The sequence below is a fragment of the Poecilia latipinna genome, unplaced genomic scaffold (assembly GCF_001443285.1).
Source record: "Poecilia latipinna isolate Pla-1442-1.1 unplaced genomic scaffold, P_latipinna-1.0 Scaffold299, whole genome shotgun sequence".
NCBI classification, from domain to species: Eukaryota; Metazoa; Chordata; class Actinopteri; order Cyprinodontiformes; family Poeciliidae; genus Poecilia; species Poecilia latipinna.
This window is the reverse complement of record NW_015112915.1, coordinates 237,581-259,519: the sequence shown is the minus strand read 5'-3', so window position 1 is coordinate 259,519 and position 21,939 is coordinate 237,581. Positions and strand designations below refer to the sequence as shown.

At 35.6% G+C, this 21,939-nt stretch overlaps 1 protein-coding gene across 1 annotated transcript; it reads left to right on the top strand.

The window, feature by feature from the left end:
- Window positions 1-6,590: 6,590 nt before the first annotated feature.
- On the top strand, window positions 6,591-13,389 carry cox7a2l (cytochrome c oxidase subunit 7A2 like). The gene is made up of 3 exons (XM_015034465.1): window positions 6,591-6,740; window positions 10,823-10,957; window positions 12,530-13,389. The coding sequence occupies exons 1-3, from the start codon at window positions 6,669-6,671 to the stop codon at window positions 12,668-12,670; spliced, it is 348 nt and encodes a 115-aa protein (XP_014889951.1). The 5' UTR covers window positions 6,591-6,668; the 3' UTR covers window positions 12,671-13,389.
- The last annotated feature ends 8,550 nt before the right edge of the window (window positions 13,390-21,939 follow it).

Genomic DNA, 21,939 nt, shown 5'->3' with positions numbered 1-21,939 from the left:
TCTAGGAGCCAAAACTGGCTAATTTAAACCACTCACAGGCCACAAAATCCATTAAATTAAAAATGCAAAAATTAGTTAACTGTGACTTTTATTTTACCTGCTGAAATTTTTTTTCTTTTTTGGAAATCTTTAAATCATTAAAGATAAAACATATATTGTTGCTTTATTAAAATAAAAATGCCTATTTTTTGGATAATCAATTCTTTTCTGTTTTGTTTCACAAACCTGAACCATTCTTGGGGAGTCATTTGAAGGGCGACAAGTGGCCCCCGGGCCACACTTTGGACACCCTTCCTCTATCTACATAGTCTCTGTCTCCAGTAGAACTGATTATAACTGACCAGCAAACGACATGAAGTAATCAGTAATCAGTATCTTACCTGCAGAGGACAGCAGAGAGGTTCAGAGGACAGATTTTCAGATTTTCAAAATAAAAGTCAAAAGGTATCCCCTTTTCCTGTTTTTGTTTTTTTGTACATTTAAATTTCTCAGATCATAAAAATAAATTTAATTTAAAGGATAACCTGAATACAAAAAAAAAATTATAACAGGGGGAGAAAGTTATCTATACCATAAATCTAATACTTAGTCCTTGGCAGTAACAACTCCATCACAGTAAATGACGATGAGAATCTAATATTGCTTTGAAGGAATTTTGGATTATGAACTTCCTGTTTATGTTCAGCATCTCAGTCAGATTTAAGTCTAAACTTTGACTAGACCACTACAAAGTGTTCATTTTTAGAGTATTTTAATCATTGTGTCATTGTATGAAGTGGGATTGAGCTTAAGGCCAGGAACTGATGGTCTGATATTTTCCTTCAGGATTTCTGTCGCATCAATAAGAGCAGCCCCAGACCACCACACTGCCACCACCGTGTTTCACTGCTAGTACGAGGTTCTTTTTTCTCAAATTCTCTGTTAGTTTTACAGCAGGTGTAATAAAATGTACACCTTTCTAAAAGTATTTCTTTGAACATGTCAATCCCCAGATGTTTTGGATTATTTTTCTAAAATGTTTGGAGATCATGAAGAGTTGTTTTTGTTTCTTTGTTGTTTTTATCCATCAGTGATTTTATCTTTTTTTTCTCCTATATATTCTTTCTTATTGTTGAATCACATATTCTGACTATAGATGAAGCAAGTGGAAATACATTTTTCACACCTGCCCAGGTTTTTTTTTTTGATAGATTATTTCCCCCAATAAATTTATTTCTTATTTTAATCAGCTTATCTTTGTTAAAAAATAGTTTGAAGACATAAATTGTTGTTTTTCCAACTTATATTTGTAAAGTTATATAATAAAAAAAATTAACAGCAATATTTTTGGTTTATTTAGAGATAGAGAACAAAACTGGGTGTTTATTTTTCAAAGTCATATGTTCACCATATGTTTCATCCCAAACTAAATATTTAATTCACAAACTAAAATAAACATTAATTTTGAAACTAAATATTTAGTTAACAAATTAATATTTAATTTGGAGCTAAATGTAAATGCTTGTAAACTAAATAAATTAATTACAAACATTTTCAAGATAAGCATTTGGTTTATGAATTAAATATTTAGTTTGGAACTAAAACATTTATAAACATATGAATGACACGGTTCAAATATGATTGAAAAATTAACACAATTTTTGACTCTATGACAGACTAAATACATCATAATATTGCTGTTAATTTTTTTTTACTGTGCACCTTACAAACGTTATAATCTTATAATCTGATAAACAGATTATATGTCATCATTTCTGATGAAAGTGTCTGAGGAATGTCCCTCCTCATTCTGGTGTGAGTTATATCCTAAATTATATCTCCTCCCAATAATGGTTGGTGTAAAAAGTAGGTGTCAGGACGTTTTAAAGGCTGAAACAGCAGCCCCAGTTTGACCAGTACTGACCTGTAGTCCTGTGGTAGAGTCTCCGTGTTCCTCCAGCCTCACCTCCTGATGATTTCTGTCTTCTGCAGGTAAGCTACAGCCTACTAATACCTTCTTCAAAGAACTTGTGCTTCACCACCTGGAGTGTACCTTTAAAAGCACAGCATGCAGATAAACACACAGAGAGAGAGAATTATTTATTAGAGACACACATGTAAAGCCAATCCCATTTTATCTATGGCTGCTGTTTACACTGTGTCCCCATGGTTACAGATCAGGCAGAAATGGCTGCATCGGTGTGTGTACGTGTGTATGCGTGTGTGTTTGTTTGTCTGGCTGTTGGCTGCTCACTTTTTCAGAGATTTAAACCCAGATGGAGAAAGTTACACAAGAATGATGTGTGACCTAGATGCATTCTGTGAGACCGGTGTGAAATAAGGAGAGAGGCGCGAACAAATGCGAGGGGTTACACAGAGAACCCAGAGTGTTAGATGAGCTTTAAGCCAAGAATAATGAAATATGGGCTTAGGTCAGGAGGGACCTCAAAGTGGCAGACAATAAAACAGACAAAGATACAACAGGACAGATGGAGTCTGAGATGGAGGATGGAAAAAATATTGCAAAAAAAAGGAAAAAAAGACAAAGCCGAAGCACAAAGAATGAAAAGCTGCTTCTTTATTTGCGAGTGAATGTGAGGCATTTTGTGTTTCTCAGTCTCCAAGGCAACCTCATCCTCCAACATGCCAATCATTATGGTGGTTGATTTCTGTGCACACAAATAGACTGCATCCACGCACACCTCCTGGATGGTGCAAAACAGCTTTGTCCTGGGATTTTTGCGGAGAATCACAACACAAATCGAGATAAAACTGAGTGCAAAAAATGAAAGTGTGTTTGAAAAAAAAAGGAGCATCCAGGGCTGCCACAAAATGATGGTTCTGACATTGATACATTGATAACTCACGCATGTTTGTGGCGTTCTTTGCCAAGATGATGCGATTTGTTGAACAGACACATGATCCAAACAAACAAGTCAACACCTCTCCCACACAACAGTCTTTCTCTACATCTCTTCTCCTTTTCCTCCCCCTTTATTACACATTAAACTGACTTTTTTTTTTTCAAATAAATCAAATGTCTAAGTCAATCTAAGTGTTTCCAGCACTGTTTTAGAAGTCTGTATTAGTTTAGAGCGTGCTTGTCACATTGAATTTTCTTGTTGTTCTTTGTGTGCTCTTTAAGTTCAGCAGATGTCTTGAAATGAAATCAAATATTTCATTAGCTGAGTTCTGACATAAATCATTTAGCTTTTGTTTTCAGGAAAGAACATTTTGATTGAAACCCTCAATCAGACATTTTTCATCGATACTCATGATAAATGTGATCAGTGTTTGAGCTTTTCTAATAAAACCTCTGATATGTAGAACCAAAGTGTCTGACTGCTTATTTCAAACTTTATCATAAGATAAATAAGCAAAAGTATCTTTGCCTCTTGGACTTTTTCCACATTTTATCACGTTACAGCTAGGGATGCACCGATCCACTTTTTTCACTTCCAATACCGATATCGGGCCACACTTTGGATCAGTTGATTTTTACCAATTTTGCCAAGTAATTTTATAGCAAACAGTGTCATAAAGTGACACAAAATGCAATTTCATACACAAGAAGAAATAGCAGGTATTTCATTTTAAATATCTGAACACTAGAGAAAGTTTTATAGGTTAATGTTTTCCATTCTGGTAGGAACAATTCCCCTCATTCTATATTTCACTTCTTATGAAATGCTTGAAAACAATTTCTTTATATAGAGCAAATTCACAACAAATGTTGTCTCAGGGCATTTTAACAAATATTATTTTAATTTAAACACATACCTTCCAATTTATTCTAGTTATCAAACAGTACAGTAAGCTCAGTTAATTATTTAAATACAAGTATATTTTCCTTTTGCTAATTTGGTGACTTCTGAAGGGAAACAAATGAGTTTTTAATCTAGGATTATCCAGGTATTGGAGATTGACTACAAATCTGTTTGTGTATTTATACTTCAAAACCACATATTTTTAAAATAAGAGAAAAATGGAGCAAGACATTGATAGGTTTCTTTCCACTTCATCCCAGTACCTTGTGCTAATATAAAATCTGAATAAAACTAACATGAAGCTTATAGTTGTAATATGAAAAGATTCACTGGGTACTAATACATTCACAAGGCACTTTATATTTCAAGACTCCATAAGCTGGCTGCTCCAACCACATTCATCTTCATTAAATGAAGTGTCATATCTTATTACTGTCAGTCCATAGAGTCACGTGTCTCGATCACCAGGGGAGACAGATTTTTTTGGGTCGCTGGTGCTTCCTAATTTCAAAGTGATGATGATGTAACTGTAGGCTAAAAATAAGCTGCATTTCTGCTTCATGTAGGCACTGAATCTTAACATTCAGAACGATGAACACCTGAGCCCGCCAGCGCTCTCCTCCGAGTCACATGTGCGGTGAAAGCTGCACCACTGCTGGTCTCACAAAAAGCAGCAAAAAGAAGGAAATGCCTGAAGCAGAGGGAATGCCACCGGAGTTCAAACTCTTCAAAAAACCTATTTCATGCTCATCATCAATAAGCTTTCTGAAAACTTGGTTTTCCTTCACTTCTCCCTTTTATTAGGATACAATAAAAACAGATTTTTGATGTTCAAGGAAAGTCTCCCTTTGGTGTTTTGTACGAAGTAGTTTAAGAGAAACTCCAGTGAAAGTGAGGAAATAAAGCCTTATTTATTACGTTACAATAATCTCATACTGATCTTATATCTATCTCCCTTACTATCCTCTGCACTCTGTGCCAGCAAGATAACCTTAGATTCACATCTGGTGTTTTTCTGTCACAGCTCCAACTGTCTTCAATGTATACAGGAAAAACATAAAATTTTACCCGGTATTGTGTAGTTTCTAGTGCAAATATCGTGGTATATGTGAATTAGGACTAAATTAACTTAAAAGTAATGTTTCAGCAAAATATAGGAGCTTGTTTTACTTTAATCCATAGTTCCTTAATGTTGATTAAAAAAAAATAATACAGATTATTTCATGTATAACAAGACATTTTTGCCAATAATTAATTAACTAATTAATTATTATTATTATTATTATTATTATTATTATTATTATTATTATTATTATTAAAACAAGCTTCCATATCTCTCTGAAAAGTTACTTGTAAGTTAGTTTTGTTTTATCTCAAGTGTACTAAGACATTTGCAAACTAAATCAAAAGTATGTTTAGGTAGGCACTCACAACTGTTTTATATCCGAATGCCACGCTTTATTGGTAATTCTCATGTAGAAGAGTGGCTTGGAAAATTTGGCCTTTGTCTGTAGTTATATTTGTATCCCAGGGAGACAGAAAGCCAAGGATTTAAAATTAAAGTTCCTAAGCAATCAGACTGACTATAATATTCATAGACTCCCATAACTGAAAAAGCACAAAATCTAAAGATAAATTTTTTTTCATTTATATTTATTATTTGAGAATTGTGGGTGACTCTGTGGTACCTTTGGAGGAGCTGCAGAAATTAACAGCTCAGGTGGGACAATCTTTTGATTAAAATCATCCATTTTCATCAACACTTATGCATTTTTGGTATTGAAACAACATAGTTACAACTAATTTATTTTTTAAAATCCTGCAGAAAACAATAGGGGTCACCAAATATTTTATAAGCACTTAAAACAAATAGCCAGCATTATAGCAGTCCACACATTTCTTTGCGATATGTATATCATGTGTAATATTGCAATAATGAGACATTTTCTACTTGTATAGACCTACAAAAAAAATTGACTCTAGGAAACTGAATAAAAATACATGCCACATTTCAGATGTTCAGTTGTAAAAAGTATTTGTACACTACAATTATGTGTGACTTTATATTGGTCTAACATATAATCTCAATATTGTAGTTTGTGGTAAATTTGAAACATTTAAAAAAGCAGGAATTCTTTTTCAGGGTTGAATGTGTCTGTTTACATCACTGTTAATATAACTAAGTACTGGTGAATATGAAACAACTTTAATGCTGTACTGCATTTCCATCTGAATAATTCAAAAACAGGATGTAAAATATAAATAGTTTAAGTCATTCATACAATTTCATCCAAGATGCTAATATGGAGGATGTAACTTGAATGTTTGTGGCTGAAGAGATTAGATGCATTTTTCCTACTTTGAAAAATCATTCCTAAATACATTCAAAGGGGGCATTTGAAATTTCTTAGCATTAGCCATATAAACTAACTATCCTAAAGGTTAAAATATGAGTGCATTTTCATTTATGAGCAAAAATACATTATAAAATTATCAGAAATTTTAAACACAACAGTAAACCTATGAATCGTTATCTTCTCAAATCTTACCTTAGAATCGATATCGTACAAATCCAGACACACGTATTTCTTTCGACATTTGTCTCTTCCTGCTTTCCGTACTGAAGAGTAAGATTATGGTACTTTTGATGTCACTTTGCAATATGTATTTTTCAATCTATGGTATAAATGTACATTTTACTATTTAAATATTTTAATTTGATTTACACATTTAAATAAAACTTTCAAACTACACAACTATTATCGGCGTAACTTGTTTTCACCTTTTCTGCCTTTATTTTTAATCAGGCAGTGCTGGGGGCACCTCACAGCGTCTTCTTCCTGTGAAGGTTGGAGAGGGAAAGGTCCTTAACCGGTCGGTTTGTTGTGGCACCAGCACCTTGTTCTGTCCTTCAGCAGGAAAATGTACTATAAGTTCAGCGGTTTCACCCAGAAATTGACGGGTGCTGCTCCCACGGCGGCCTACAACCCTCAGGTGAGAGTTTGAAGCGGTGTGTAGGTCACAAACCGAAATTTTAATGGCTCTACTGACCTTGGCGTGGGTTTGTTAGATAACGGATCCTGCTTTTGCTAGCTAGCTTTTGAGCTGACCACCACAGCTGAAAAATATATGGGATTTTTTTTTTATTATATTCACAAATATGTATATTAAGGACACTTGTTGGTGATGTTCCCTTTGCTACGCTTAAACCCAACGAAAATTTATATTGCTTAACTTCATCGTTATTTTACGTATGGGTAATTTTCTGTTTTCACCTGTTATGACATTCGGTACCTTATGAAAAGTTTGCCTTTTTTCCACGGTGCAGTGCCCCATTTTCACCTCTTAAATCTTAATCTTTCAGCTTTGACCTTAAAGGGTATTTCAGTGTTTTAATCCGGGCTTTATTTGAAATTAATGGCATTTAAAACAGTCAAATAATATATACAAAGCTGAAGTTGGCTTCCAATTTTAGTTTCCGATTTAGAAAATTCTATTTAATTAAAAATGATTTAAATTCCAAAGAGAATTTAAATGTTGCAACTCATATCATTTAAGTATCTTCATCATGGATGGTGATTCTGTTGGTTGGGAGGATTTCTGGTAGCAGTCAGTCTTGCAGCTGCTAGGAAGAGGCCTCTGACTGAAGACAGTTACTGAATGACAGTCTCATGGCTGTCATGACATGCTAACAGCTCAATTTCTCAATAGCAGAGATTACATTTCACAGTAACATGGCTTGGATGACAACACGATGAATGCCCGTCACTTGAAATCTCTCCACCACCAGATTTATAGCACAGATAAAGAAGGCTACTTCACTCAGTTCATAGAGAGAAATTTGCAAAATTGATTATAAATGAAAGTAAGTAGAAGTAGAAAAGCTATATCGCCCACTTGAACTGACAACACCCAACTCTGACACTGGGATTTTTCAGTGTCAGAGATGGGTACCATATCAGATTAAAACTCTGATATGGTACCTTTTGCATAAAAGCAATGTTTAGTATGGAAGAAAACAACATTGGGAAGTTGTAGGCCTGTTCCTCCAAGCTGTATTTTAACTTTTCCACTGTCAAATTAGTGATGCCTGTGAAAAATACTTGTTATAGGTTGAGAAAGCAAGTTTTTCTGTACCTTCTCGTTGGTAATCAATGTGGAGGATTTACTCGTAGTGGAACCACAGCCCTGTTTCATTACACTGCTGCCACAGGCAGACAGTTGCAAAGCAATTGACATTGATTATCCTCCCTGTTTTTAAATTAGGAGCTGTGTTCAAGCATTTGGAGGGGGTTGTTTGTGTGTGTGTGCGCGCTTTCTTTTTCTATTTTTTTTTTCCAGAATAATTCAAACTTTTCTAAACTGAACAAAAAAGGATATTTAATTTTCTTATTTTCTCTGCCAAGTATTTTAGTTTCTAGACTTTGTTCTCGCTAAGTGGGAGAAGTTTTTACGTACCGCGTCTCATGCAACAGTGTAAACAGTGTGAGAGCCACTGGGCTGAAATCTGGTTAAAGCCGGTGCAGGCGTCATTCACACAGCACAGCGCTCAGTCTCCACCTGTAATGAAACAGCAGCAGATGGCCCGGATAATGTGATAAACATTGATTTAATATTTTTACAGCTCATGGGTAAACCCACACTGGTAGATTTTCCATTTTATTACAGCCACAATTCATGTGAAACGGTGTGTTTGTGTGTGTTGTTTATAATGCTGTTCACCCGGTCATAACACACACACACACAGATCCAATTTGTTCCACAGGTTTAACAGTTCACTGTCAAATGTTATGCTCTTAAATAGGCCGTCATCTCTTCATTTTATTTTTTAGCTTCTTTTGTTTTTGCACAACTAATATAAAGAGAGCTGCAACACAGACTACATCCTCTAAAATCACATTACAGCTGACTACTTTCAGCAGTTTTTATTATTAAGGATTAAGCTTCCGCAGGGCAGCTGTGCCGGGCAAAAATGTCCTATTGTAGGTTATAAACGTTAAGTTTATTTAGTTTTTCAGTAATGAAATTTGAGCTGCAGTGCACTTGGCTTTTCTGCCACCAGGTTCAACCTTAAAATATCATTTGTGCCTTAATGCATCTAAAATATTATGTTGTAAAGTTGTATTTTATTGTCACCGTAGAAGTTACTACACAATGACCAGTTTCTAATGTCCTTTTGAAATATGACAAATGTAGTAATGTCTAAAAACTTTTTTGAACAAATCTGATTTATAAATTGTGTTGCGTCTTAACTGTGATTGGATTATAAAATATATATTTTATAAAATGTAGTTCTTTATTTGTTCCTTAATTGTATTTATGATTTGGAATATTTTATGGTACTTCTACAAATAAAATAACATTTAACTTGGGCTTTTTGACACTTCAATAACAGAAAAGGGAAAAAATATGTTGATCTCTTGATGTGAAAGTTTGCCCTCCTTTCTTTTTTTTTATGTGTCCTGTTTTGATTTGCATCGCCTACGTATCTGCCTCCACACGCTTTGACAGAAACTTTTATGTAAATTAAAGGATACTGACACCCAGGAGACCGCTGCTTTATTTACCAGCGTTACTCAGCACACTGCAGAAAAATAGAAGGTCACTATAAAACGTACCGGGTCGGGCTTTGATCTCAAAATGTTGCTCCAAAAGAAAATATAACCATCCATAAAGGGAACGTGGTAAAATGAATGGAAAGGTTAGTCTTTTCTGGGGATGTTGCTCTTCATAACCTTTTTTTGAATTAGTAGTCTCAGTTTAGCTGCATTTTTTTCTTTTTTAATGCTCACAAAATAGTGTGATGAAATGTTCACTTTATTTTCTTTTTTGCTAGAAAATCCAGTGAAACATTTATTGTGGCACCCCAAATAATTCCTTTAAAACAAAAATAAAAATGATCTACCCTGGAATATTTTCTACAATCGTTTTATTTTTGTGGGAAAATGTCCAAACTTTTCTTATTTTTAAACAAAATTATTGACATAATTTATAGCACCACTACCGACTCTTAAAACATGAATGTAATTGACTTTTTAGAATTTCAAATGCCTTTTTAAGATGAAACATTTGATTCATATTTCATAACTTCCCGTTTCCCTGGTAATATAAGATGGCAAATTTCAAATGCCCTGTTGCCAACCATTAGTGTGATGCATAAGATTTAAATGAAAATGGGATTTTTCTGCCAATTAATGATAGGATTTTTCAATTTAAGATTACACTGCTGCAGTGTAATTTATTTTAAAGCCTTTTTTCTGCACCGGGGTTGCCAACAGCCGTTAAGGGTGCTGTATATTTTACACTTAACGGCCTAACCAATTTAAATCAAGTCGAGACATGACTCTGAATCAATAAAACACTCACAGAATCAGAGATATTACACAACCTACAAAATGAATATTGACTCTTTTTGAGCTTAATTTACAAAAGATCGATGTGAAGAGACTTCTTATCAAGTCTTTATGGTGATATAAATCAGATAATTAAAGATCTGCTCACAACTTTGTGCCTGATTAAACTCACTTTTTGCTAAGAGAAAAAGTATTTACTCACCATTGCACATAAATTCAACTTTTTAAAGGTTTTCGGTATGATGGCATGTAAAGAAAAGAGCCTTCTTGTTTTATAGTGAAAGCCTCGTCCTTGAACTTAAAAGGATTGGATCTATGAAACTGACTTGTGTTGAGCTGGAAGTAATTAAATTTTAAATCCTTCTTATAATTAATCCTTGACTTTGTTGCTGGAAGATGTTGACTGATTGCCTCACATCCTCTTTTTATGTAAAATGTCCTTTATTCATCTTCTTTTTTTAGTGTATTTTATTTGATTCAATGCTTTTTGTGTTTATTAAGGTCTCTGTCAAGGTCTCATACCCACAGGCTTGGTTTGGGTGGGCGGGGAAGAAAAGCAGCTTATATAAGCGGAGAATGTTAAAAATAAATATCTTGGTTTTATTTTCCCATGAATGTAATCAAGGACTTTTGGAAAAATGGAAACGAATTAAAGCCATCAAAAATGTATTTTTTTTATTTTCTTTTAAATGTATTTAAAAATCTTCTTTTGTTATGATTTAGGGGTTGAAGCAAAGCCTGCCTGCAGAGTCTCCCACCATGATCTTCGCCACACCCACCAAGGTGGTCTCAGAAGCAGGGTCCACAGTGGAGTATTTGGGAGCAAACAAAGTTCCTGACCTCCAGAAATTTTTCCAGGTAATAAATATTTTTAAAAATTTCATATGTAATGGGAAAAAATGAGTGATGTCCAGATCAGGATTTCTTTTTGTTCCTGGTACGGATCAGAATCCTTTACAAAATGGTCAATTATCCCAATGTAATTAAAATCAATGCAGTATGTCTGTGTGTATTAAAAAAATGCACACTTGGTATCACATGTATTTCTGATGAAATATGTATTTATATTGTTATTGTGTAGTACTTGACTCAAACAGTTATTGTGATGCTATTGCCTAGTAGTCCGACGCCATTGAAACTATTTTTGGGATGCTTGGATGCTATTGACTTATAATCTGATACTATTGCCGATTACTTTGGCGCAGTTGCCAAATATTTCAATTATATTGCCAATTATTCCAAAGTTATTGCCAGTTATTTTGATCCCGTTTCTAAAAATTGCACTATTATAATTAACCCACATTTTCTGACTTTTTTTTCTTCATCACAAGTTCTCCAACACCCTTTTTACTTTAGCATTGCAACCATTAAAAATATTGTACAATCTTTCTTATATTGTGCAATCCGACTGTGAATATCATTGTAAAAGGTGACAAACAATTTAATTGTTAAAAGAAAACTGAGGTTCATGTCCTGTCATACAGTTTTGCTAGTTAAAAAAAAAAAAATCCTGCAAATTGTGCAGCCGACCAGTGAGCTGGGAGTGCAAAATGACAAAATCACAGATGGTAAACCAACAGCAGGATTGGGGAGTTGAGTTTACACAAGAACTTTAAGATAGATTAATCTAGGTTTTGAGATTTTACAGACCTTGTCATTTGCTAAACAATACCGGTTCAAAGCCCTTCTATCATCGAGGTCAAACAGGAGCGGCGCATTGAGTCCTAAAGTACGGTTTTCAAAGCACAGAGTAGATTTTAGGTAATGACTAATATTTATTTCACTCTCTACATGGTCTGAATGGCCTTGAGCAACCTCCGCCGCACAGCCCACCACAGCTCACCACTTCAGAGGAAAACAAACACACCAGTCAAATGAAACATCGACTGCTGGAGCTTAAGGGGAAACTGTTACGCAAAATTCACATTTTGCATGTTTTGAACTCCAATTTGGGTGTCAACTGCTTCTAGAAACAACTCAAGCTTTTAAAAAGACAAACACCCAGGTGTTTTTTGGCAATAAGTTCATGTTTTTTGGTGTCTGGAAAGTGAGCAGTTTCAAAAACCTCCTGATTTGTAAGTCACAAGTAGATGGGCACTGTGCCGTTACCTAGCAACCCTGTTACTTAGCAACCTAGCTGGGAGGGGGCGTGGCCAGCAGCAGCTTATTTGGATTTAAAGTGACAAGAGTCCCTAAAACGGCTCACTCTGAAAGGAGATCAGACTAAAATCTCATTATCTAAGAATGAGTTTGTGCAAAAAATGTGATGAACATGGTTTGTGTAACCCATTAACCTATGCTAACCTGTTCAAGGAACCATAATAGGTCATGTTTAAAAGAAGTGTTGTGATCTGAACGCTCTGCAACAACTTTCTGTCTTTTGACAGTCATATTCTTTTCTATTTCTCCTCCGTTTGTCCCAACCTTCAGACATCGGACGGTATCCCAGTCCATCTAAAGCGCGGATATCCCGACCAACTACTATACCGCACCACCATGGCTCTCACGATCGGAGGCGTCGTCTACTGCCTGGTGGCTCTCTACATCGCAGCTCAGCCCAAAAAGAAGTGACAAACACAAACTCAGGATCTTGTGTTACACCACTGACTCGTTGCTGCTGCTGCAATCACCGGGTCTCACTTCACCAGACCCTCTTTGGCCCTTTTAAATGAGAAACCTCCTCTCTGTACTTTGGTTTTTGAAGGACAAGAAGAGCTTTACGACCTTCTGGCGTAATTGCTGTCACACTAACCAAAATTAAATGAATATCAATATTATTATTATGATTATTATTATTATGACTTTGTTTTTTGTTTTTCAAATAATTCAGGTTTAAAGTTGGTATCAATTACTACTCGCCACATATGAAAAAGAAAAGGTTTAATAAATGTTTTTTTAGCCTCATCAATATTGGGACACAAAGCCAATAATGACCATTATGTTTGTGTTCTTTGAGAAAGATGTCTAAGTTAATAAATCCCAGAAAGAAAATGGTTTAGTTCGGGTTTGTTTCATTTTGCTACCAAAGAAACGACCTCGCTGTACCGTGATGAAACACTCTACAGGGTCTGTCTGCCATGTCATCACCAGTGTATCAGCGAGTCTGATGGAGACACCGCCGTCTGGAACGTAGCTGCCGCTTACTTGGCTAACAAGTGCCCCCACACTTGGTAAATACAGCCACCATGTGGGGGGTGCTGGTGGGATGTAACATTCTCCTCACTGTCATTTTAGGTGATGCTTTTCCTCTTCTGCAGATTAATTTTAAATAAATTTGTATGTCATCAATCTATCGTCTGTACCTGCTTGGCCTTGCAGAGTTGTGGGGGGGTGGTATGGGCTTGATGCCTGTCTTCCTTTTCTGCAGAAACAAAAAAAAAAGTATTTTTGATGTAGTTTCTAGTGCAAATTTCTTGGCACTCTTGAAATAAGACAAAACTAACATAAGTAACTTCCATCAAAATATGGTTTGCCTTAATATTCATGAAAAAAACACTAGTTCCACTGGCAAATTATTTAAATTATAGCAAGACATTTTCCCATATTATAATTGAAATAATCTGCCAGTGGAATGAATACTTTCTCATGAATATTAAAGAATTGTTGATTTAAAACAAGCAGAGTTGTGGGTTGTGCTAAGATATTTGCTCTAATCTAGACCAAAACTATTTGTTTTTGCAGTGAAGAGCTTGTATACAGAAGTTAATAGGATAAAACGCATCGCGTTCAGATTAAGCCTGTAGCTGTAACTTTAGACAGACATGCGTTACAAACATTCTGGAGAATCGGAAGCTCAGAACGTCCAACATGTTGAGCAGCAGATCATCATGGCTTCATCTTCCTGTCTGCCAGGAACAGAAGTGTGAAAGGGTGCAGTCTGCAGAAGCTCACCAAGCTGCCCGGCTGAACGCTGGACACATTTAGCCCGGACTGAGAAATCTGCATTTATATCGACAGGCCCAGATGGTCGGATCAAATATTAATCCATCCATAGCATGACTCCACAGACCCAATCTGCGTTGTGTCAACAGCCTGGGTAATGATGATGACTCAGTGCGCGACTGAGGACTCCAGGCTCCCTTTACGACAACAGTTTACCTTTTTCTGTGGGCAGATGCCGCCTGTAATGATGCATTATGTTGCGCAGCAGAAGTCGCATACGGGTTCCGTAAAACAAGCCTCAGATTTTGATTTCAAGAGACCGGTCCACTCCAGCTGAGTGCCTCTGGCATGAGATAAAACATTTACAGCATGCAACTGACGAGCCATGCATGTGGAAATTGAGCGAGGTCTTAAAGGTTCGCCTTGCTATCTTGTAAACCTCGTGGAAACAGGAAGGAAGGTTTAGAGTGATGTTTCTGTGTTCATTTATCATACCAGTGAGCATGAAAACGATAAAAGCAGAGTGAAACATCACTAATCTGGATTTTTTTTTTTTTTCAATAAAGCTCCTTCCTGACTCAAGTGTATATGAGATTTCTTTCTCCAGTGTGATGGAGAGATTCTTAACAGGTTCAAGACCCTGTTATTGTCCGCTGGCTGCAGTAAACTGGAATATCTTCATGTGTTTTAGTGCCTTTTATATCAACTGTGCTGTGATGGTGGAGGATTTTATAATGCTCTGCTGCTGGAGTTCCTTTCATCTATTTTTTAGGCCTTTCAAAGGAAAGAAAAAAGGTTTTTAAGGCTTGTTCAGAAGCAATACAATGCCAAACACAGCTAACTCTGTGAGCCCATCTGGACGGAATCATTTCTATTCTTCCTCTAAGCAATTGTTTCATTTATAAAGACCAGACAGAAGCAAACAAGTGAGAATTTAGCAAATATGTGACATATTGTAGCAGTGAATGCCAGTTTGATCCAACTGTCCTGTTAGGACCCTTGATAAAGATGTGCAGAAAGACAAAAAATAAATGCATATTTTATTGCAGTGACATAATCTCACACTAACTGAACATGTAAGAGAGGAAAACAGTTTTAGCAATAACTTGTACTGGAATTATTGCAACTCATGTTGACTCCGGAGGAGCGAAAGAGTTTCACAGCTCAGATGGGTGAGTTTGATGACTGCAGAACTATTACTACAATTTTTTTTTTTTTATGTAAGAGTAGCAAGAAGAGTCACTGGACTTTAACCAAACAGGCGGTTGTAATTTTATTTAGTCAGATGAATCCAAAATTTTACCTGAAAATGAACACAACATTCACATGAAGGTGGCAGCAGAAGAAAAAAACAAAGACCCTACTTGGGATTCCCCAAGGCTCCAACCTGGGTCCCTTCTAATTCAACATCCACATGTTTCTGCTATCACAGATTACAATACATAATAAGATTACAGAGATTATAGACAACTCTACATTATGGTGTCACCAGGTGACTAAGGCATGCTGCATTATTCAAAACAAGAACGACAAGAGAACTTTTTATTCAACAACACTGTAAAAACAAAAAATCTTGCAAAGTTTAATCTACTTTCTAGTCCAAATATCTTAGTACACTTGGAATAAGTCAAAACTATCTTACAAGTAACTTTTGAGCAATTAGTATTAGTTTAAGTCAATAATTCCTTAATATTGATGAAAAAGTGCTAGTTCCACAAGCAGATTTTTTCACTTACAACATTGGAAAATGTCTTGTTATAAGTGAAATAATCTGCGAGTGGAACTAATACTTTTTCATCAATATTAAGGAATTATTTTAAAACAAGCTCCTATATTTTGCTGAAAAGTTACTTGTAAGTTAGTTTGAATTTATTTCAAGTGTTCTAAGATATTTGGACTAGAAACTACAAAAAATAGTAAGATTTTGTGTTTTTGCAGTGAAAGGCAGGTCTGTGTTGATCATTAGGTCTGAAAATGGATGGATAAAAATAATTGTTCACCCAGACGTGAACATTTCTACAACGAGCAATGATTAAAGAGTTTGAAACAGCTTGAGTTGCCACAATGTGTGCCAAAAAAATTAGAAGCTTTGAATTTTCTTTTTTCATTAACAAATATGTTTTCTTTTTTTAATGGAAAAATCCTTCTGTTGCAACAAGCCTTTGCGTCATTGCTCTTGCAACACGTCTGCAACGCGGCACTCCGGCTGTTAGTCGGAGCACGCGGTGAGGTGTGTGATCACAGGAAAACTGGGGTAAAAGAGGGTAAAATTCCAGGAAGCAGGTGGGATGTGAGGAAAAGTGGAGGGCTGGGGTGAGAAGAAGGCTGTCAAAGGGAGGATGGGTGCAAGTTATCATGAGAAAATTGAAACTGAAGCCCTTTTCAGTGTCGCATCCGTGAGATGTTTTTATCATGAGTCATGTAAGGCTGCTGGGCCTTTAATATGTTAACAAAATGTCATATTTGAACCAAGAAAAAAGTATGGAAACAGAATATTTTAGCTATCAAGGAAAGTGAAGGTTCAAAAACAAAATCTTACCAAGTATTTTTTTTTTCTATTGCACAAGAAAGGAGCTTGTTTTAAGTCAATAACTCCTAAATATAGATAAAAATGTATTTGTTACACTGGAAGATCATTTCACTTGTACCAAGATGATTTTTCATGTTATAAGTGAATTAATCTGACATTATAATCCATATCCATTTGTTGGCTTAATGTTATGTATATAGAAAACACAAAATCTACCAAATATTTTTGGTCTGGTTTCCAGTGCAAATATCTTTTGAAATAAGTCAAAACTAAATTACAAGTAACTTCTTAGCAAGATATAGGAACTTATTTTAAGACAACAATTCCCTAATATTGATTTTAAAAAAGTACTAGTTACACTGTCAGATTATTTTAGTTAATTAATCTGGCAGTATAACGAGTACCTTTTCATCAATATTAAAGGATTATTGACTTAAAGCAAGCTTCTATTTCTTGTTGAATATTCACTTGTAGGTTAGTTTTGTATTAACTCATGTGTACTAAGATATTTGGATCTAAAGTACTTGGTAGGATTTTGTGTTTTTGCAGTGCAGCTTAATAAGCTGCTTAGAAATACAAACCTCAGAAGCATCTAAATGGAGTATGTTAGTTTAGCTCGCAAATGCTTTTGATCTTGAATCTGTATTGATTGTCCTTTCTAGTTGGCAAAAAAACATTTTAAATCAAGCAGCCAGGAAGCAGTCATTTTTTATTTAGTGTCAGGTTTCTGATCTCCGGATAAAGATAAATCCAACTCTTTTACTGTGTCTTAGATTTACTCTATTTCCCTGAGCTATACTGAGAAAAACTCTTTCATTGCTTTGACCTTCCTCAGCTGCGAGAGCTGGCAGTTTGTTCCTGTGCCGACCATTTGGACCTTAATATTTTTGTTGTAACTAGCCGCCCGCTGCAGCTGAATGTGACTCCTAAGAAAGCCAAGACTGAACATTAAACATGAAATCTGTCAAATGCTTGGAGATTTTCAAACAGATTATAAATTCCTTTGTGTTGTCAGCAACTAATATTGTTATTATTAACCTTTTCACGCATGAATTATGATCCTTTGTGTCAGGATTTTTTTCCCATTTTTTTTATTTTCTTAAGGCATAAAAAAAAGGAGGGAAAATTTTTTTTTTACATTTTTTTTTTTTAGGTGATCAATTGTAATTTTCTCCAAATACAATGCTGCTTTTGTCAGCGCAGAGGTTGAGCTTTTAGACTCAACGGTCTCCTTTTCACCGCAAACTTCCCCAGCCGGGGACAGATCTGTCTGAAAACTCATTTCAGAAAAATAGAGCAAAAAAAAATAATAAAAAAAAATAGAGAGGCTCTATGGCCAGAGCAAACAATAGAGGGGATAACAGGCATCCCTGTCTAGTGCCACGGAAAAGTCTGAAAAAACTGGATTGAATACCATTGGAGGAGACACATGAGGAGAAATATAGAAGAGACGTATCCAAGAAATGAATGCATCACCCAGTCCAAATTTCCTTAAAACTGCAAATAAATAATCCCATTCAACTCTGTCGAACGCTTTCTCAGCGTCGAACAAAATCACGACTTCAGGTATTTCAGTGGTGGTTTTAGAGTAAATAATGTTCAGGAGTGTACGGATATTAAAAAATAGTTGCCTCCCCTTAACAAATCCAGTTTGCTCATGTGAAACAATAGTTGGTACTATACCTTCCTATACAAGCCACAGCCCTTAGCAAGGATCTTAAATTATCATAATTTACAAAATCATGCAAAGTTGGCACTTTTAATGGACTTTTAATGCAACTTTTAGAGCAACTTTGCATAAAAAGTATCATTATTTACCGAATGACACTTCATGACAACTGTCATAAACATTAATAAAGACTTCTTCATGTTCATGACAGGTATAATGTCATGTTTATGACAGTGTCATGTCAGTCTTATGCACACACCTTCAAATAAAGTGCTACTGCCAAAAGAAATTAGAGTATGTAGTTTGTTGGCTGGAAAAAAAAAATTCTGTAAAATGTGCCTAAATTTGTTGCAATTTTTTTACTTTTTGACGTTGGATTTCCAAAAACAAAACACTTCAATTGGAATCAAAAAAAGCAATATCTTATTGTTTTATTAGAACTGGATAAAAAATAAATGTGAACATTTCCACAAAATAAGTTGTGAAAATAAGTTTAGTATGTTTTGTAGGAAAAACATAAGCAATTTTGTAGCTGGTGCTAAACTGAGCCAAAGGCAAAACAGCAAGTATTTCTTCACTAAATCCTCCATTTTAATTTTCTTCAGTTTACTTCAAATGCATCAGTCTTTACACAGGTAATGTCCACAGGTGGATATGTGGTTTCCAAAAGTATGGAGCGTTTTTTATTTATGATATTTCTAAAAGGCTTATGTACCGTATAATGGACAAAAAAAAAATCAAAACTATTCTATGTTCCATCCTGTTTTTCTCTTAAACTATAGCAGCTGCTGTTATACTTACACAAATAGAGTTTGTCATTGCTGAGAAAAAACAAGTTAGATTTGGGTATGTTATTCTAAACACATACTTCAGAAAACCCTCGAGTTCCTGTGTGTGTGTGAAGGCAGACAAGTGAATATTTTTGGAAATAGACTGAATATAGCAGCTGGTTTATAAACAGAATCTGCGACAGATGTTAGTTCTGATTCTCTCCTCTGCAGATAAAATGAATGCACCAACTGCCTTGCAGAAAAAGCAGAGGAAAAGGGAAGGGAGTGACAAATCGCCTCCCATCACAAAGCCCTCGCCACAATGGCACAGCCTGAGAACAAATAATGAATAAATAAAGTTCTGAGATTGAAAGAGGAGAGCAATTTGTGAAGCAGCAGCTTTTTTTCTTCTCTATGTGTGTTTGAGCAGCTCTGGAAGACTAAACAAGCAGGAGTTGAGCTGAGCGCACAAACAAAAGCAACCGCAGCCGGTTTTCTGAAAACAAAGAACAACGATTACATGCAAGAGGCTGACAGATATCGTCTGGTGTGAAGACTGTGACTCATCTTTGCTCCCCCTAAAAATATACATTCATGCAGCAGCTCTGCTGGAGGTGAGGATCAGGGTGAGATCTGGCTCAGGTCACAGAGAAACCAGCTCAGTATCAACAAAAGTCACACTTTTCCTCTGCAGAGGTGATGACGTACCAGAGCAGAGGTGGAAAATACGAAGAAAGACCAGAAAAAAATGGAATTAGCAGCATGAATTTCACAACACATAAGGAAGAGACTGAAGGTGTTGATTGGTGTTGCAAGCATATGTAGGCTTATTAACATATGCCTTTTTTCCTGTGGGTTAGTTTTCCAATCTTATAAGTGTTCAAGCAGAGGGTAAATAGAGAGCTCCCCCTTCGCTCTGCACTGACATTACCCAACAATCTCAATAAAAACTGGATAATGGATTGCAACAATAATGCGCTTTATTTTCCCCCTTCTTTAGATAAAATCACTTATGTCCCCTCTTATGTCCTGCATTTACTTTCCAACCCGAGACTGAGGCACAGAAAATTTAATCCCTTTCCTGGCTGACGGCTGTGAGGGAGAGTAAGAGTTGGAAAGGAGGAAAATTAATACCCCCCCACCCCAAAATGAAAGTGAATCAATGCGGCACAGCCCCGGGGACGGGGAAAGGTGGAATGAGAATGTGAGTCGGGGAAATGCTGAGATGGAGTTTGACGGAGATTCATGGATATTTAAACAGGAAGCCTATTCATCAGCCATCAGCTTCAGGTGCGGCGCAGCATCGCTGGGTTTTAAGAGCGCTGGGTGGGGGGAGAGGTTGCTTCAAGGAAAGTTAACATACAACAGTTGTTCTCATGCAGTGCTGACCACATTAAGTGTAACAAGTCTTATCGTAAATAACAATGTAAGTATAGGTATTGACATATCATTACAGTTGCATAATCAGCTGAGTTGTGTAGTAACTAGTTACATTTACTCAATTACATTTGCTTGAGCAACTTTTTGGAAAAATTTATTTTTATTAGTATTTTTACTATGCCTTATTTTTTTACTTTTACTTGAGTAATCTTATTATGAAGTATTACAACTCTTACTTGAGTACAATTCATGGATACTCTAGTAATTTCCCTAAATGAAGAATAAACTTGTTTTAACCAACACACCTGCAGTTTTTGTTAAAGTTTCATGAGTTTAATATTGAATGTAATTAATTTGGAAAAATTGTTTTGTTGCCTGATTTTGTTATTTTGTAATTTTATTTATATGAATTGTTTTCATTTTGGTCTCTAAAATACCAACATTTTCACATAACTTTATATTTTGGTTCGTCTGATGATGAAATTTTTCCATTTTAAATGATTGATGTTTAACCCTAACCCTTATTGCTAAATGCTTTTTATTCTTCTTACTTGAGGAATTTCTTGAATGGCTACTTTTTACTGTTACTTGAGTAAAAATATGCTGAAGTAGTGCTACTCTTACTTGAGTTAAATCTTTGGGTACTCTATCCATCCACCTCCGACTGTCTACTTGCGTGTTATTTGCATCTTTTAGGATGTACAGTCTTAGAATGACACACCAGATATTGAGCCACCCGAGATTAAAAAGATAATTGTTTCTCGACTAAAGCTGGCCTTAAAATTAAAGGCCAGCTTTCTTAAAATTCTCCAAATTTACTAGAGGTGCCAATAATAAATAAGGCCAGCACTGTGAATGAGCATCCAAGAGGTGATCCAACAGCACCACCTGCAGTCGGACCCAGTTTTTGTGGCGACATTAAACACTGTTGTTTCCAGATTATGAAGGTATCAGGCACATCCTCATTTATTCTGTTTAAATAGTATTTTAGGTCCGGCAAAACAAAAAAAAATAACTAACTTCTGTGAAGTTATACCAAGGTGAAAATGTGAAAAGGTAAAATCACCACTTTCAAGTTGTTATAATTGAAATACTAATTTTCCAGAATGCTTGGACACAGCACTCTGGGAACAGGTTTTTAGTTTGTTTGTTTTTTGGCTTTCCCTTCTTGTGGAAGGTGTTATAGCTCCATGCAACACTACACTGATGCGGTAATTCATGCAAAAGGAGCTCCAACCACATGCAGAGGACATAGTCTGACACTTTTAATTAGGGCGACGTTTCTCCAGTAAAACATTTTAAATGGTGCTATGCATGTAATCATTTACAAGCCATCATCAAACATCAAAATTAACTGATTAAAACACTGAATGTAGTGGATCTATGAGTTAGAATTTTTGAACTTTACTACTGAAGTGTATTTTTGTATTTATTTTTATTTCTGAAGGTTTCACCAACGCAAACGTAATACTTTTTAAAGACCTGTTTAAGATCATTATGGAGGGAATTTAAGGCATTTTCCTCCACGAAAACAAAATTTGTTCATCCAACATTTGTACTTACCCATACTAGATGCAATAAAACGAGTTAGCTAGCTAGTAACGGAAAG